The sequence below is a fragment of the Corylus avellana genome, chromosome ca8 (assembly GCF_901000735.1).
Source record: "Corylus avellana chromosome ca8, CavTom2PMs-1.0".
Lineage (NCBI taxonomy): Eukaryota > Viridiplantae > Streptophyta > Magnoliopsida > Fagales > Betulaceae > Corylus > Corylus avellana.
This window is the reverse complement of record NC_081548.1, coordinates 6,204,048-6,223,244: the sequence shown is the minus strand read 5'-3', so window position 1 is coordinate 6,223,244 and position 19,197 is coordinate 6,204,048. Positions and strand designations below refer to the sequence as shown.

Genomic DNA, 19,197 nt, shown 5'->3' with positions numbered 1-19,197 from the left:
CCATAGAATCAATATTATGAATTTTTTTTTTAAAATAAAAAAAATCCAAAAAACAAAAGAACAGGCTTTAAAAACCTCATCCTCTTCATCTAATTTATTTTTAAAAACCTCATCCTCTTCATCTAATTTATCCTCTTTGATTTTTTTTTTTTTTTTTTGTCTTCTCAAATGGAGGAAAAGGAAAGAAAGGAATTCAATCGAGATACCTCTACTTCATCAGCTATCTTACGGAATTATTCCATTCCAAGAGTTTATATTCTACATTCCAGGGTTACGTACCCCAAAGGTACCAATTCTTCAGAAAGCCAATTGAATGGCTCTCATATATTTCATCTTTAAATTAAGACCTATGCTCAAATATATTTTTAAGCAAAATTTAACCTTCAAATTAGGTTGAGAGGTAAATTGATAAGCGTCTTTAAAGCAAGTAATTCTCAAGTGCATTTTAAAAACACTTTGGGCTCAAAAAAGTCAATTTTTCTGACACAACAAGAGAAGAATCTCAACATTATATTGTACATTACAATTGAGTGACATTATGAATACAAGATTCAGAGCACCCAACGGGTTTGACCTCTAGCGGTATGTGAATGTTACATCAAAACTGTCTGGATCATGAAAACAAATATACAGAATCAAGTAATACTAGAGGCCTACCCAGTATGAACGTCCATTGCTGTTTTGAATGGATGACGGTGAAGGAGATGTAATGCACCATTCATACCAAACCTGCCGCATTCCACAACTAAACATCATTAGGAATTATCCAAAATTTCCTGCTCATTGCTATTGTACTTGGACAACACAGTTTGACAACGGTGCTCAAAGAAAAAAAAATCAAATTTAGTCCTTAGGTTCTCATGCGATTTTAATTTAATCCTTTGAATTTTCAATTTTGATAATTATGTTCTTAAATTTCCCTCTCATTCAAATTAGATCTCTGTCAACTTACTGTCTAATTAATTGACGGTATGTCATATCAAACCAATCAATTAATGTTATGACTCATTTGACAAGTCATGTCAATTGTACGTGCCAAGTGACAAAATTGGCTGGCCACCTCTTTTTCTAAAAAAAAAAAAATTGCTTTTAAATTTTTGAAGTCGTTATTTAGAGTACATTTTTAATTGGCACATGTCGTGCCAAACAAGATTCATGTAGCATTAATTGATTGGTCTGACATGGCATACCATCAATTAATTGGATAACTCGACAGAGATTTATTTGAAATCATATGAAAACCAAAGGACTTAATTAAAATCACATGAAAACATAAGGACTAAATTTGGTTTTTCCCAAATAATAAATCTACAAAAGATATTAATAAATCCTAGACGTGTAGTAAAAGAATTTACCTTGGCAGGACCACAACAACGCCAAAAATGTACTTCTAGAGAAGAACCAGGATGCACAACTACTGGCGTCCTCAGTGGGAAAAATATTGAAAACCTGAATAACACAAGGAGAAAATCAACAGCCAAGCATTCAGAAAAGAACCATCACATAATTCACCTCAGGTTCATCTTCAGCATATAATGCCAATGTTATACGGAGTACAAAATATATTTTCTTTTACTTTTTTTTTTTTTTTGTTTACTAAAACTTTTTTACGATAGGTAAAAACACATAGGGATATAATAGTAAAATTAATATTTTTTTTTAAAAAAAGGAAATGTAGGGCAATCCCTCGCTCTGGCTGCAGAAAGCTAGAGCAGCAGAGCGGTTGTGGCAGCCCCCATGTTGCTAATGTGCGCCTATCACACTATCGTGCGCCACAATTAAACCTCTCCCGTGGAATACCACGCCACCCCTACCTCAAGAAGGAAGCGCTCGGCCTCGGGCGTTTCACCCTTTGTACTAAAAGTCTAAAAGTGTGGACAATATTTCACCAAAATTGGTTAATAACTGAGCTCCCTCACACACATCGTATAGCCCACAAATAAAAAGCCATACTGTGTACTTGAGAGCAGATGAGAGAGATCTGAATTACATGATATGGTTGGAAACAAAGAAGCGGGAGATCCCAAAACATATTTGAGCTATTAATAGCAATTGCCGGGTGCTACATTAAGGATCACAGGATTGAAGTGAAAAAGTATCTCGCACGTAAAATAGAAGGGAATCAGATGCCTTACCAGCTGAACATGTTTGGTGTTGCTGTTGTTGGTTCAATACCAAGATGTATATCTTTGTATAATTTTGCATCAAAATAGCCAGCAAATCCTGTGAATAAGGTGCGCAAAAGAGGTCAATCTGAAATATCCCACCGGAAAAAGAAGATAAAAAACTCTTCGGCATTTGGGGAAAAATTAACATGACTTTATCCAAAACTATTAAAGAAAAAGAACTAATGAAGTGTGGATTAAAGGCATGGTGCCCTACACCCTGGTTTGGGTGGTTAAAACTAAGCTGAGCTAGGTAAAAATGTATAAACCTTCTAAATTTATCACCTGGACTTCAACAGCATGTTTCTTATCCTATGCTACTATTTTGAAAATTTCCTACACTGGTTCAAGATAATTGTAAGAGTACCAGCCTGATATTCATAGGAGTAAAAGGACAACATCCCCAAAAACAAGTTCATGGGCAATATGATAGATCTGGACAATTCATCTTCAACTACAGAACATAAATAAAACTCAGCCATCCCATACCATGCACCATGGAAGATCCAGTCTCACTGGGTATGTCAAACTGAAGCTTCATGTAGCGCTGATTGCTTTTGTTAGTCGACCGATTTGGATGAGTAAATGTAAAGACCTGTCAAAGTGGAAAACAAAAGGAATTACACAAACAAATTAATATCAAGTTTCCTAGGGAGAAGAAAATATTGCCACATGAGACGACATAAAACATGTTAAGAATATATCAATTAAATACTATAACAAACAAGTACCAATATATTAGAAGACAAGCATAGACCAAATAATGTTTTCACATTAGGGTTAGTATGCCTTTTTCTTTTCATAAGTAGGATAGAAAGCCATCCGAAACAAAAACTCACAGGTTGAGAAGGAGCAAGCCTTGCTACATTGTGCAGTTTGACAACGTAAGCAGTTTCGAAGTGCACAACATCTTTATGTGACTTAACCTGCAAGGTAACCCGAAATAGTTCAAACAAAATGCTTTAATTAGAAAATAAAGACGCAATTTTAGAGCATAAAGACAAGGGACATACATCATTATACAGCTTTGAAGCTGTTATTGGTTGAATGAAACTTGTGTATCTGAAAGAGGCATATCATAATTTCATGAAAGAAGCATATTATATGAAAATACTAATGAGGCATCAATAAATGAGTCAACTTCTATTCTGCTCAACAAGACTCTTTAATAGTTGGTATATAACTGCACTTTCAAACCGCTTCCTGGGAGAAAAGTCAACCCCTTGAGCAACCATTGGCCTAAGAATGACTTAAGAGAACAATCTCTCTTGCCACTGAATCACATAACTTCCGCAAACACTTGACAACTGACAAGGGGCAACTGCTCAATGGGGGTTTTACCATGTAAACCCTTATTGGCAGTACAATGTACACATCAAGAGCAATATCATTTTCACCATTTCCCATTCACTAATAAAGATTTGGAAAGCAGAGCTCAGTGCCGTTGGTTGACCCGTTTGACACATTTATGAAATTATATATATTTTTATCTAATAAATACAGGTTCAAACAGGTTGTGTTTTGGTCGAAATGGGTACTGGTCTTGTGGGTTGGGCCAAAGGAGTTAAACAAGTGGGCCGTATCATGGTTAAAGGGTTCGACCCGTTTAACTAAACAGGTCATGTCCGGGGTGAACCTTAACGGATTGGCGAGTCAAGCAGGCCAACCCGGTTTGCCAGCCCTAAACTAGATCTTATTGAAAGGCTAATGAACTGAATGAAACTAATCCCAATTGACCACAAAGCCTAACCATAGGATTGAAAGACAGCCAATAAGAAAAGGAGAGTGAAAAGAGACAGAAACAGAGATGGAGTGTGGTATATGAATACCAAGTATTACTAACCATCAAGTAATGAAGCATATTGCCCATTGATCTTTCCTTATATGCATGCCAACCATTAAGTAAACAAGCATATCGCCCATCCAAATTCCTCAGCAAGAATAACAATCCTAGATACTTTTTATATAAGTATAAAAATCAATGACTTGAAAAGAATACTATACTTACGAGGACGGTATTGAAATCCCATCATCTTTCAAAAACCTCTGGGCTCCATCAAGGCATTCAGGAGACAGTTCATTGTCACCAAAAGAACCTAGCAGTTCACTAACCTAAGAAACAAAAGGGCAAAGAAATAAGCAGGCATCAAAGGGGTATAATGATATAAAAATTGATTTGCCACGGTAATATGCACATACCAAAATATCAGCTTTCTCAGGAGCATCCCAGTACCGCATATCGCTAGAAACTATGGTAACAATGTTTTCCCAGCCCTCTAGCTTGACTAGACTCTGCTCCAAAAAATAAAATGTTACAGTGCTAGTAAAAGGTGAGCAATGGCAATGCTCAAAAGATAACTTCTTTTTTGATAAGTAGCTGAAATATCATAAAAAGTATAAGGCGCCCTCAGGTACACATGAAGTATACAAGAAAAACCACATAGCTAGAAGGGTCAAAAAAAAAAGGAAAACCAAGCATTTGAATTATCTGCTTACCTAGGTTAAATGATAAAATTCTAAATCAGAAATTAAAAAAGAATCAGTCTAATTGACTTCAGTAGTTTATGAACCAATATGACAATTATTTGCATATTTTCCAGCATGTTAACTAAGTTCTGGCAAGGTACCACAGTTTGCAAAACAAAAAGATCTGCAACTCACATGTAGTGTAACAACTGCATTAGGATTTTTCTCCACAGCATAAATTTTAAGCTTGCGCCCGGTTTCTTCAGCAGCCTATGTATGAAAAGGAGGAAAATAGAACATAAATAATAAAGAAATTAAGTTTCACCATGCAGAATGCAGTCTAAAGACAAATAAGCAGCAAGTAGAGGAATGTACTTGCAATGACGCCCTAACAAGAGGTCCACGTCCTGCTCCCACAACCATCAATACCTTGCCACACAATTAAGGAAAATCAAATCAAGTCATAGTTTTAGACTACAAAAACAAAATCATGTACATATATGGACGTACTGATAAAAAAAATAAAAAAAAATCGAAGAAATTGCAAAAGCCATGGATCTCTTACAGTGGTTATCATCAATGCCTTTCCATCAGGGACTCTATCTTGCAAAGCCTTACAAATTGCCCTTTGGTACTAGCAAATAATAAACAGCATGAATATTAATTCAAACAAATAAATACATCACTAGTTGCAATTATGTAGCAATCACGCCATATAAATAGTACATCGCACAACCACAAAACTGCCAATCATAGTCTGTATACCTACTAAAGATATAGACTATCGCCTATCAACAGGACTGCCAACCATCAGAACTTAAAAAAAAAAAATTACATGAAAAAAAGAATCACAGAACGCAGTCATACCTGAATGTATTTCACTGCATCTTTCTCAAATGTCTCATAGGTTTGAGCCTCAAGGTTATCCATCAGAGGCTGCATTCAAATAATAGAAAGGCCCAGCTTGTAATTACTACAAGAGTGTGAAAAAAATATAGCACCAGGCAGAAAAAACTTACTTGCAAGGGCGACTGTAAAAAATCCCTGTAACCAAGCTGTGCAATACATACAAAAGATAGATGCTCAAAAGAAAAACAATAACAGGTAAAGACTTACTCCCATTTCTGTGCATATGAGAGAGAGAGAGAGAGAGAGAGAGGGACAACAAGCTACCTCAAATCTTTCTTGTTCAGGAAGTGGATCCATTCTTTGATAAAGATAACCAACATAGTCCAAATATGACCTCAGGGGATGTCTATGTACACCTGAATGGCAAGAATAAATTATTTTTGATAAGTAATCAAAATGCATTAAAAAGTACAAGGGCGTAACCCAAGAATACAAGTGAAACAAAAAACCAGAAAAAGAAAAAATGTCAAGAAAATCATGAAAGCTAGAAAAATGAAAGCAATCAAAGGCAGTAGTCAGTAGTCAGTGGTAGGGAGAAAGATCCTCAAAATCAGTCCCTTATTCTAGAGGGGGAATATTGTCCAAAAAAGTAAAATGACAATATTACCCCTCTTAAAGTAAGGAACTGGCTCCTCTCCATTTCATTTGAAATAGAGAGGATCCGTTTACCAATGGTAGAGTATTGAGGAAAAAAGCCATTAATTCCACCACCATCCTCTTACGGTATTCAAAACTTCAATTATTTATTTCCCTCCAAATACACTACATTAGGCAAGATAGAACTATCTTCCACATTGCCGCACAAGTCCTACACTATGAAGACTACCAGATTGCCCTCTCCAACTGGCGAAGAGGTCTACCACTCATCTAGGCATGACCCAATCTAACCCAAAAAGATTGAAAATAGTATATTTCATAAGGCACTAGCAATCGCACAGGGAATAAAAGGTGATCAACGGATTCTCATTCTCTTGCACATGCAACACCAATTTATTACAATGATATGTCGCTTCCTTAGGTTATCTACAGTGAGAATCTTTTCTAACATAGCCAACCAAACAAAGAACGCCACTCAAAAATGCAAGCACAACATCTAACTCCCAATCCTATTCATCTCGTAAAAAAGATGCATTCCACTAATATGTAATCAAAATTTTATTAGAAAGCGCAAAAAGGTGCAATCCAACTACACAAGTATAAAAGAGAAACACCTAGCTAGAAAGGAAAAAAAATCAAGAAAAGCATGAAAATCAAGTACATTAGGAAAGTCTAAAACTGTTGTCGAGAGGTAAAAGACTCTAGTTTCAATACCATCCGCTTACAGCCTTCGAAACCTATTATTTATTTCCCTCCAAAGACATCACAAAAGGAAAGGCAACATCATGTTACATATTGTTGCACTCTAAGAAATGTCATATAACCCTCTCCAACAAGCGAAAAGGTCTACCACGCTTCTAGGCATAACCCAAGACGGCCCAATACGACTAAAATTAACACCCCACAAGGCACTAGCAACCTCAAAGTGGAGAAGTTGATCCACAAACTCCCCACTCCTCTTACACATACAATACCAATCGACCACAAAGACATGTTACTTCCTTAGATTATTCAAAGTGAGGATCTTTCCAAAGGCGGCTGACCAAGTAAACAACACTCCTCTCAAGAGAGCCTTACTCCGCCAATTATGCTTCCACGGTAAGGGAGAACCATCATGGGAGCAAGGGCATTGTAGAATGATTTAACGTCAAACAAACCTCTCTTAGAGATGGCCCAACAAAGCTTCTCTTTACCTCCCCGCCCTCAATATAAAGGAGTACAATATATTAAAAATCAAAGCAAAGACATCCATCTCTCAATTGATGAAGTTATTTCTTATATTCGAGTTGACTAGTCGATAAAAGAACTTCATGCACTTGCCACCCTCTCTTAACCACAACACCCTTGGTTCCTACCTCCAACTCACCTCTTCTAAAAGAGATATCCTCTCCAAATCACTAACAGCTTTACCCTTCCTCATTTTCTCCTCATCACATAAAGCTCTCTTCTTCCAAACCGTCAAGAACTCGTAAATCATCAAAAAAATATTTTTTCTATCTCCATGTTGCCAAACATCTCAATCCAAACTCATAAATTAGCTTGCAATGCCTTCAGTTTGCAAGCCAAAATGAAACTCAGAGAACCTTGAAAGTCGTAAGAAGTTCACCATTGTTTCACCCTATCCAAAGAACCCTATGATTTTAACCACATATTTTGGAACTTGAAATGCCTTCTACCTCCATGAACGCCTGCACAATCAAGAAGAATAGGGAAATGTTCCGGCGAAAGTCATGGCAGTCTCATCTGGGACGATTTAGGAAACCGCGCTTCCCAATCAAGAGAAATGAAAAATCTATCAATTTTATGCCAAGAGGGCGGATCCAAATTGTTTGACCATGTAAATGTTTAGCCTACAAGATGAATAACCATGAGCCCCTTATCGAAAATGAAATAAGAGAACTTCACCACAACTGGACAGAAACAGACGAATTCGCCTAATCTCTCACTCGGAAATCGAGTGAAATTGAAATCTCCTCCAATGCACCACGGAAAGTTTCACCAACGAAGCAAATCAGCCAATTCATCCCATAAAAACTTTCCATCTTAATTGAAATTCGGACTACATTTTAGAATTTTTAAAAGAACGGGTAACAACAAACTCCCTCACAAACTCTTTGACTTTTTCCCACCACCCTCCTATCCCACTTAAGAGCAAAATCCCACCAGAAGCCCCATTTGAATCTAAACAACAGAAATCCACATGTTGGCAACCCCCAAAAAATATGCACAACACTACAAGACATGCGCCAATTTAGTTTCCTAAAAAAATTAACATTTGCCTTCCACTCTCTTAGCAAATTTCTAACTCTTAGGTGTTTATTCCCCTCATTCAACCCTCTTACATTTCAGGGTAGCAATCTAGGCTTCATAATGAACTGAAAAATCCTTCCCCTTAACTCTCTGCCTTGGCTAGAACTTCCATCTTCAAAGTCATAATTAAAAGAACATGCCAATCTTTTTAATTCTCCTTTACCTTTGTTAGCTGGGTTGGAAAAGGAGGCCAATTTATCCTTGTAATGACTTGCTTCAATGGCTGTAAACAAAGCCTTGTTTTCCTCTTCAAACCCCTCACACGATATTCCCACACAATCCTTCACCTTCTGCAGGACCCAATCTGATGTACAACAGATTATCATGGATAGAAACAAAAAAGATACTACGACATGATAACCACAATATCATGTGCAGTCATAAACTACAACTCATGTTACTAGTGCTCAATCATTAGCATTCTAAAGAAAAACAGAAGAAAATATCAATTGTCCCATTCAACCATTTATATTTCTTTCTCCAAAAAAATAATTACTAAACCAATTTCCAACAAGACTCAGCATCATACACTTACTAGCCAGAGGTAGGAACTCACCATCGAAATTACTATCATTATTATTGGCAGCCAAATCTGCACTCCCCTTTGGAAGACCATGTACTGGTTTTCCAGATATGACAATCTGAGAATAGACATTTCCAAGGACACAGATTACTAAAATTTGAAATAAAGTGAAGTAATTGCGAGATATAAGACAGACCACTGACTTGGACTATCACTCTCAATTCAATACAAAGACTGCATCAAATTTGAAGTACTTTGATGCAATATCAAAATTTCACAAGCCATCTAAATAATGATTCTTCGCGTGCAACAATTACCATGCATGTTACACCAACACCTTTTGGATCTAAAACCATGATGGAAAAAGCCAATTAATACCAGTCAATTCCAGAATGGAACCAAGTACCACGTTGATATGCAATGGATCATCACCCAAAGAGAATCTATCACTCTCATACTTCATTTCAGGCCATTTTTTGAGATACAAAAGTTCCTCACAGCATTTTACCAGGGTTTTTTAACCCTCAAGGTGGGGGATGAGCAGCAAAAAAAAAAAAAAAATTCTCCACAGGAGCGTAAGAGTCGATGAAGTTTGAATTCCATTCTAGATACCTGAACAGAATGGTTGAAAAACTCCGTAATTAGCTTCTGGTGGCGCTTTGACAAGCATGGATAACCCCTAGCATTAGTTAGAAAAGACTGCCGAAGCAACAACAACCTCATCACATAGGTGAAGTAAAAAAGCAGTATGCTTAATCTTCTAAAGAGATGATAATAAACCTTAAAGACATACTGACATCAGTATCTATAATCGCTGCTCTTACAGACTCTCCAAACCAACGTCCAAGTGAGTTTGCTGAAGGTAGTGAACTCCTATGAACAGGTGAGTACAATAAGTACTGAGAATAATAGGTGGTCATTCTTGCACAATATCTTCTAAATAGTAGCTTTATAGAAATACAATGGATCATAGGCCTTATTTAACTCACAAAACATCAAGGGCAATTGACAATTGACTGTGATGTTCACAAAGCATACGAAATGAATTCCACAGCTCCCAGGAATCAACCTGTGTGGCAGAAACAAAGAGGTAAACAAAAATATAGTAGGCACCTTAAACAGCCATTTCTTGACAATTTCTAAACCTTCAGTTCTCATTTTTTATGTGTCCAAATCAAAAAGGTCATTGTTAGGTAAGTCGATCATCATTTCTGATAGTTCTTTTTTACTTTTTCACCAGATGCAAAATAGCCATTAAATTCACAAAAAAGGGTGCTAAAAACAGTCTCATACGACTCATAAGAGTCCAACAAGATCAAGAAGTAGAATCCGTCATCCAGGCACAAAAGGCAAAAAAAAAAAAAAAAAAAATTCACAAAACCCCCACCTAGACTTCCATACGTTTTTAAAGTACCCCCCAAATTTCAAAAACTCTCAATTTAGGATATCAAAATTTCAATTATTTGCAATGTTCCCTTTCTATTAGGATTTTCTGTCAAATCTTATCAAATTTTCCAAAATACCCTTGTGTAAAAAAATAAAAAATAAAAAAATTGCAAAGAGTCAAGTGTAGATATTTTTAAAAATTCCGTTAAATCCTGACCAATGCTTGAACTTTGCAATTTTTATTTTACTTTTTATAATAAAAAACATGAGTATTTTGAAAATTTTGACATACTTAACGGAAGGGGAACATTGCAAAAAATTAAAAGTTCGATACCCTAAATTGAGAGTTTTTGAACTTTGGAGAGGTAATTGCAAAAGTGATGAAAATTTAGGGTAGTTAAGTGAAGTTTCTCCCAAAAAAAACAAACCTCAAGTTCATTCAGAGGACATTGCACGGGCCAAAACATTTGGCTTCTTAACTCAGTCCAAACACACCAACATAAGCACAAAGCAAGCTCCCCACAAGAGGCAAAGACAACACAAGACCACAAATTTATAGTCATGCTTTGTGGGTCATATGGCCCTAAACTCACCGACCTGCAGGGTCAGTGTGGGACAAAGGCCACAGTTTCAATAATTACTTTGGCCACCATGTAGCAGTCAAAGAGTCATTTTATTGGTGCGTTGGGTTAAGCTCATAGACTGTCTGCTAAAGAGTTCGATTTGATATTTAAGATCGAGTACAAAAGATCTTTCAAGGTAAGATTAAGTGCAATTGAAGGTGACTACTCACCAAACTATTGGAGTTTATATCCATAGAGTCATCATCTGTCTTCAACAAGGGAATCCTAAGCCACAACTTTAAAACGGAAGTAATAAGAACAAAGAAATAATGAGACAGAAAAGAAAAATAAAAAAAAAAAAAAAAAAAGTACAAATTTGGTATAGAGTGGCACCTGCATATTGTTTACGCCCAGTAATATCTGATTAACACACCTAGCATAATTAGCACATGATGTTCCCTTAGGAGCAGGAAGAAGGCATGCCTGCAGCAGATAAGTAAACGGTAAACAGTGAAAAACATTAGCCTTTAATCACATATATAAATGGGGTTTTTCAGGAAACGACCACATGTCAAAGAATGACACATACTGCAACCACCATAAATGCACACTCCTCAAACAAATAGGATATATTACAGTACTTCCATACGGAAGCTTCAATCACATATTCAGTATTAGAATTAGTAAAGATAAAATGGACCTCATCAACTAGTCACTATACTTGATTCTTGTTGCATGTTAATCAGATGACAAATACAGGTACTTCTTATAGCCCCAAAAAGACTTTCTTTGGGAAAGCTAATATATTTAGGACTCAAGTAAAGAATTCACATATCATATCCATGCATTTAGTTTTCCCAAAATTGTCCACCCATAGCTTGAGGATGGAATGCAGGGAACAATTCTTAAACATGTTATTCAATCAGAGTAAGGGATAATTTGGTGCCCTTTTCACGATGGGAAAAATATTATGGACAGATAATTAGGTGAGCAAGACAGTTTTGTAGGAAGGAGAAATAGTTCACAAGTTCATTTCTCTCATTGAAGTGCATCCGGCATGCAAAATTATCAACATGTCACAAACCTGAAGGGAAAGATGAGAAGCCCAAGCTACTTCTTGCTTCAGAGTGGTTTCAGAATCCATCCGAAGAATCTCATCCTCCGAGTCCAAGTCAATCCATGAGCTAATTTTTCCTGAATAAATTTAAGAGCCCACTTTCTAAGGGAGTTCCAAGATTTACAGTGCCAAATGGATACAACAAAAAATAACAAATTAGCCTATCATTTAATCAAGCAGCATCCCCTGAGATTTCATGGTGAAGGCACATCATAATGAAAGAGCAATAAATATAATAGGTAGAAATGACCTTAGCAGCTGCCATAATCTCTCTATAACCAGTAACAATGCGTTAAATGACCTTAGCCAGCTGGATCACCAATTCAACTACACTCTTAACAAGATCTCACCTTGTTGCTAACAATAAATAATGGTAGAGAATAATTCATACCCACAACATGACTACTCCATTGGGATGGGCTCAAAACCAAGTCTGACCCAGCAAAGGGCAGAACACCCGATCCACCAGTGCCTTTCTCCATTAAGCTTGGCCGATAAGCGGGATCCATCTACACCATGATGTCATATAAATATGTAACTGCTATTGTGTGTTCAAACATACAAGAAATATGTCTTTTATTCCCAAGTCAAAAAACAAATTTCACGTACACTAATCTTGACTTTGATCAAATAGAGAGTGTGTACATGTGCGATCAAAATGCAACATTTGTAAATTGATTGTTCTTACACCCATAAATCACGTTCATGCTTTTGCAAAATCCACATTTTAGCAACCCCACAGTAGGAATAGATGTCCAATCCGTGCTTGTCCCACTCACCAAATAGCAAACTAATCAGAAATTATAGTGCTTGGAATCCTGATAGTTCTTTAAAAACTGAAATGTGGGTTTGATGGGCATCAAAGTTAAATTAAAATATTTATTCATGGATGGTAAAAGTAACAAGTTTACATCTAATGCAATTTGAACATCCCCTACAACCGACTTTGTTCAAGAAACTTATCAAAAAATTATGTACCAACTTTGCTCAGGACAAGATGCATTCATCAAAATATCATACAAGAGCAAGAATGTATTGAAAAGAAAAGTTTAAAAAAATGAAGAGAAAAAAAAAAAAAAAAAACTGATTCAGACATCTAATACATTCAAAAGAAACTATTACCCAAAAAAAAGTATTTGCCATGTTTTATCCTAGATAAGTGAGATTAAATTTGAGTGGCATGAAACCGAGTTATGGATAGAAAGAAAACTACTGAAATGAAAATGATATATGAAACAAGAGACGCAAAAGTTTGAGATATACGGATGGAAGGGCACAGTCAAACAACCACAGAGAATTACAAAAGAACAAATATAACAACTATCAGCATTGAAAGAAAATTTGAGTAATGCACAAACTAACGAGGTTATGTCATACATTTGGTACACAAATTAAATATGAAAACTCTAAACATTTTTTTGACGATTAATAATTTATTAAAAATAACTATTATTGTTAGACCACATAAAAGACCCCCTGCAAGGGGAAGATCCATGAGATCATGCTCAAAAATAAAGTTAGAAAACTCCATCATAGCGGGGCAATAACAAGCTTCCTCTAATCTTTCACTAGGAAAACGGGTGACATTGAAACCACCTCCAATGCACCACGGCATATGCCACCAACTAATTAGGCCAACCAACTCCTCCCAAAGAGACCTTCTAACACTATTATAATTAGGAAACAACAAACTTTCCCACACACTCAATCTTCTCCCCCTCTTGAAGCTGAGTAACACCAATCCACATGTTGACATCCCCACAAGCTTCACAACACTACTAGAAATAACCTCCAGTTTAGTTTCCTATAAACAGATAATGTCCACCTTCAACTACCTAAGGAGATTTCTGACTCTCAACCACTTGTCACCCTCATTCAAGCCTCTCGCATTCCAAGAAAGCAACTTAGGCTTCAAAAATCCCACTTTCAACCCTCCCATTGTTCCTACCCCGGAAAGAACTGCCACTGTACGCATCATAATTAATGGAACAGGATAACCTTCTTGGTTCTCTATTACCTTTTTTTCCTAGGTTCAAACAAGAACCCGCTCCCTGCTCAAAATTGCTCGCTTCAATAGCCACAAACATGACCAGGAGCCCCTCTTCAAAACCCATCACATGAAAGCCCCCACAAAATGGTGGATTTCCTTTACAATCTGCAAACCCCAGTCTAAAGGCAGCGTCCCAGCTTTTTTCTTATTCTTTACCGCTGGACAACAATTCAACGAAGTGGGCTCCACCACCGAGAACATATCCAGCTCCAGACAATGTCAGGTAACAACGGTGTCAAAAAAAACTCTTAACACGTTTATCCTTACCTTTCCTAGAACAGTCCCCCTGCACCACCTTTTTTGATAAAGAGAAACCCCTTGGGTTATTCAGCAAAGCACACAACTTGGAAGAGAGCCTCTTCATAAGGAAATTCTACGAAAAAATTGGTGACCTCCTTCACTTCGAATTCTCATGAAGCAAAACCATCTACCCCTCCGTCTTGCCAAGCCCAATTAGGCTCAAAGCCACAATGGTTCACCAGTGAAAGCCCAAAAGAAAAGGGAACCAAATCCACCACCTCCCCAACAAAATCTGTAGAGAAGGAGTGATCACGTTCTTCAACTGGAGTAACCAACCAGTACTGAAGGGCTCCAGCCACTAGCGAGACCGCCAAAGGAACCCGTGATCGCATGTTGGGTCCACAACATTTTGTCCAACTCCCTTGAATGGGTATTTTTAGGAGTATAATAGGTCAAGGAACAGATGAAGGGCTCCAGGTCCTAATCTTGAACTACCCTAATGAAAGTCAGATTCCAATAGATATAATTGTTGGAGAAGTCCAAGTAATAAGACACTAAGGTATCTTTCTCACAAGCTATAGAATAGGTTCAAGGAAAGACAACTTGAGAACCATTTCTAGCATCATTCCAAAAATGAATGTGGGATCCATTTATATGCCTACATTTAGAGAACTAACATAAGAAATTTTTCTATCTTACTTCGCTATTACTTTTTCTTATGAATTACTTCTCTATTACTATTTAAACCAAGCTTTCTGGATTTTGTTTCTTCCTTCATGTTACATAAGTTAAAGGCATTGATAATCATTCACCATAGAGTAACTAGTTGTAAACACCTTGGTCCACCCACAAGGATTTCGAATTCTGTCAACCAATGCTATAACAACTGCGGAATTTTGCCCATATTGCAAACTTACTAGCATTCATGCAAAATTTATTGAATTAAAAAAGCCATACAATTAACTAAAAAAGACCTATATGTGAAACAACACTCTCTCTTCTCTCTAACCCCAACCTTCAAACCCATGAAACACAACCAAGATACTCCTCCCTCCTCCTCCCCTTTCCCCTCTACTCCCCACGTCCTCCTCCCCCCTCCTTTTCCCACCTCTTTTGAGGCTCCAACTGCCTCTTTGGAGGCCCTACTTACCTCTTTGGAGGAGGCCCTATTCATCGCCTTGGCGATTTATCCTGTTTCAACAGCTCCGTCGTCTCCTCCTTTACTGCAGATTGTCCATTCTACGCCTCCTCCAACTGTTCCCAATTTCAAATCTACCTCCTTTTCGAAGTTTTTGGATTTGGTTTTTTCAAAACCAAATTTGTTCACTTCAGGAAGTTCCACCCCCAGACGAGCCATTCCACCTTACTCCCGAGCCTCTCAGCTTCTAGCTGCCACCAACAACTCCACCGACCACCACACGCCAGCATGACGCCTCCTTTCCTCCCACCCGCCATCTTCCACCTCTGCTACCAACTTCTAAGGTTGCTTTATGCCTCCCGACATCCACTACCAACGCATGGTCTTCACGCGCCGACGAGTGGCTTACACGCGTTGGCTTTCAACCGTATCCACCTTGCCTTCCTCCGCCCCACCCTCCACCAATGTTGTTGTTTGTATTTTTTGTTACTTTTTTGTTGCTTTCTTGTTGTCTATCCCTAATTCCCTTCCTATGTTTCTTCGTTCCTACTGTAGTTGTTACCCAACAGGTGTTCAAGTAGCGTTAAAGGGTATCTTGTGGGTCATGTCCCTATTTACGCCCGCTTCTCTAAGGGGTTTGGATAGAGTTGAAGGATCTCGTAACAGTCATGCCGCTGCCTATGCCTTGTTTCACTGCCTTTACTGGCAACCAAAATTTTTGGTGTTCGTGCCAAGTATGCATAGGTCTGTGTCATTCATTTGGTGCATTCTCTCATTTCTTATGTTTCCTCTATCTATTTATGGGCTTATTGTTGGGTTGCCTAGCTATTTTTTGCTGTTTTTAATTGTAATCCTTATTTGATGTACTTACCCCCCCCAAAAAAAAAAAAAAAACTATATGTGAAACGAATGTCTCACTTCACAATTAAATGCTAGCAACAAATTACTATGCTTTGTTTGGATAGAGTTGAAGGATCTCGTAACGGTCATGCCCCTGCCTATGCCTTGTTTCACCGCCTTTACTGGCAACAAATTAGGTGAGCCTACTACCAGTCACACAAAATGAAAGAATGAAAGTCATTCAGCCAACATCTAAATGGCTAGGTAGCCACTAGAAGCTAAGTAAAACAGAAACAGACTCAAAACTCAACTACTACCACGAACCATTTTAATCTAGAATACACCACCAATTATTTTCATTCATGACCAAAACATCTCTAATGATATGTGACAAAATAAACCAGTTCCAAATACTGGTGCATTACAATAAACCATCGAAAGTATCAAATACTGTGGCAAAAGCGCTAATGAAAATAATACAGAGTGTCCAAGAAGGTGTTGCTAACGTAAAGATGCTTGGTCCAAAGGAAGCCATAGCATGATTATTGCACATAACAATGTAGTTGACAGCCAAAAGGTGAAACCAACTTTTTGCTTCACGTCTAAGGCCATAAAAAAAGTGCTGCTGTTGGTAAGCTTACTGACCATTCGCATAAAACAGCAGCTGTGAGGCAATATGTGATCGGCTAATTGGCCACCAAAAGCATATAATACCTCCAAGCTCTTGGTAAATAACCAAACATGCACAGCACGATCATTACAAAGCTAAAATTTACTTGAAGTAACATAGAGTGCCATAATGAGTTATTATCAATACCAAGTCTGACAGAGTATATTTGCTCAACATTGAAAACAATCAATCAATTCAGTGTAAGTCTGTGCCTCTGGCGTAAACCTATCTTCCTACCCATCACTTAAAATCAAGCAAACATGATTTACCATCACACAAATCGCTAATTAGTCTTAACGAAAAACATAGAAGAAGTACAAATTATATGAATGTACTTAACAGCCCCACAGTGAAACTCCATAGCCCAACAGCTTCACTATCAAAGGCCACTAACAAAACATTCATTTAGGTGAGCTTACTGACCATTCACACAATATTACAGCCATTACGCTGCCATGTGACTGGCTAATTGGCCACCATACCACAAATACAAGCACAATGCCCTCATCTATATATACACTAATTCGCCACAATATACATCATAAGCCTATCTTCTTCCACATCAATTTAAATCAAGCAATCATGACTTACAATCACACACATGACTAATTGCTCTGAACAAAAAACATAGAAGAAGTACAAATTGATATAAATGTACTTAACAGCCCCACAGTGAAACTCCATGGCCCAACAGCTTCTCTATCAAAGGCCACTAACAAAACGTTCCTTTAGGTGAGCTTACTGACCATTCACACAAAATTTACAGCTATTAAGCTGCCATGTGACTGGCTAATTGGCCACCATACCACAAATACAAACACAATGCACTCATCTACATATACACTAATTCACCACTATATACAGCGTAAACCTTTCTTCCCCATCACTTGAAATCAAGCAAGCATGACTTAAAATCACACACATGACTAATTGCTCTGAACAAAAAACATAGAAGAAGTACAAATTGATATAAATGTACTTAACAGCCCCACAGTGAAACTCCATGGCCCAACAGCTTCACTATGAAAGGCCACTAACAAAACGTTCCTTTAGGTGAGCTTACTGACCATTCACACAAAATTTACAGCTATTAAGCTGCCATGTGACTGGCTAATTGGCCACCATACCACAAATACAAACACAATGCACTCATCTACATATACACTAATTCACCACTACATACAGCGTAAACCTATCTTCCCCATCACTTGAAATCAAGCAAGCATGACTTAAAATCACACACATAGCTAATTACTCTGAACAAAAAACATAGAAGTACAAATTGATATGAATGTACTTAACAGCTCCACAGTGAAACTCCATAGCCAACAGCTTCACTATCAAAGGCCGCAAACAAAACGTTCATTTAGGTGAGCTTACTGACCATTCACACAATAATACAGCCATTAAGCTGCCATGTGACTGGCTAATTGGCCACCATACCACAAATACAAACGCAATGCGCTCATCTACACTAATTCACCACCATATACATTACAGATAACTTTCATTTGCGTGTAGAGTGCGATTTGCACAAGAATAAGGCAAAGTGAACAACGATTTCACATTAATGATAAAGAACATTTCTAACAAAATGAAAATGTACAAAAGAATAGCAATGATAGCAAGCAAAAATAGTAGCACGAACCAGAGGAGCCACGGCGAAATCGAAGCCACCGGAAGAGATATTGTAAGCCAAAAGCTGAGGAATGTCATCGTAGAACTCAGTCTCCACCCCGCAGTACCGAGACTCCTTATGCCCTGACCTTTCCCCTAGCGGCATTTTCTTTCAACTGTAATCACAGAGAGAGAGAGAGAGTGAGTGAAGCTGAAAGGGTTTTGGTAGGGTTTTTTTATTGAAGCCAAGGGAAATGTAAATGATATGGTCGGTGTAAATAGGAGCTGGGAATTAGGGTTTTGGGCGGGCCTAGTGGGCGCACTGGGCGGGATTCTTCACCAAAACGGTGTGACAACCGGGGTTGGTGGGGATGGATCGGATTGAAGCCCAACTAATACCGGGTATTTTATGATAGGGGTGAAAAAGTGGTTATAGTTAGTATTTGGGGTAAAACTGCTAACTATAACTGCCAAGGCACTTAACTGGCCGTTAGCAGCTATTTAATAATTGGCCATTAACTGCAAACTATTTTTTAAAAGAAACAAATTTAAAAAATTAAAAAAATAATAATAATAATTTAAATAAAGAACCAAAACAACCTCGCT

The 19,197-nt window shown here is 37.6% G+C and overlaps 1 protein-coding gene across 3 annotated transcripts; it reads right to left on the bottom strand.

The window, feature by feature from the left end:
• Positions 1 to 493: 493 nt before the first annotated feature.
• Positions 494 to 18,824, bottom strand: LOC132189829 (protein arginine N-methyltransferase 1.5). 3 transcript variants are annotated; one of them, XM_059604632.1, is made up of 24 exons: positions 18,623 to 18,824; positions 12,428 to 12,545; positions 12,004 to 12,113; positions 11,313 to 11,402; positions 11,150 to 11,215; positions 9,960 to 10,039; positions 9,768 to 9,843; positions 9,583 to 9,669; positions 9,004 to 9,088; positions 8,611 to 8,751; positions 5,805 to 5,896; positions 5,651 to 5,686; positions 5,499 to 5,567; positions 5,197 to 5,265; positions 5,007 to 5,060; positions 4,827 to 4,901; positions 4,365 to 4,457; positions 4,174 to 4,277; positions 3,179 to 3,227; positions 3,005 to 3,091; positions 2,655 to 2,760; positions 2,136 to 2,223; positions 1,356 to 1,449; positions 494 to 729 (listed from the first exon to the last, which is right to left on the bottom strand). In XM_059604632.1, the coding sequence occupies exons 1-24, from the start codon at positions 18,755 to 18,757 to the stop codon at positions 646 to 648; spliced, it is 2,088 nt and encodes a 695-aa protein (XP_059460615.1). In that variant the 5' UTR covers positions 18,758 to 18,824; the 3' UTR covers positions 494 to 645. The 3 variants fall into 3 exon arrangements, with proteins under 3 accessions (XP_059460615.1, XP_059460616.1, XP_059460617.1); XM_059604633.1 differs by lacking the exon at positions 8,611 to 8,751; XM_059604634.1 differs by lacking the exon at positions 12,428 to 12,545 and having other exon boundaries at positions 18,623 to 18,711.
• Between the last annotated feature and the right edge of the window lie 373 nt (positions 18,825 to 19,197).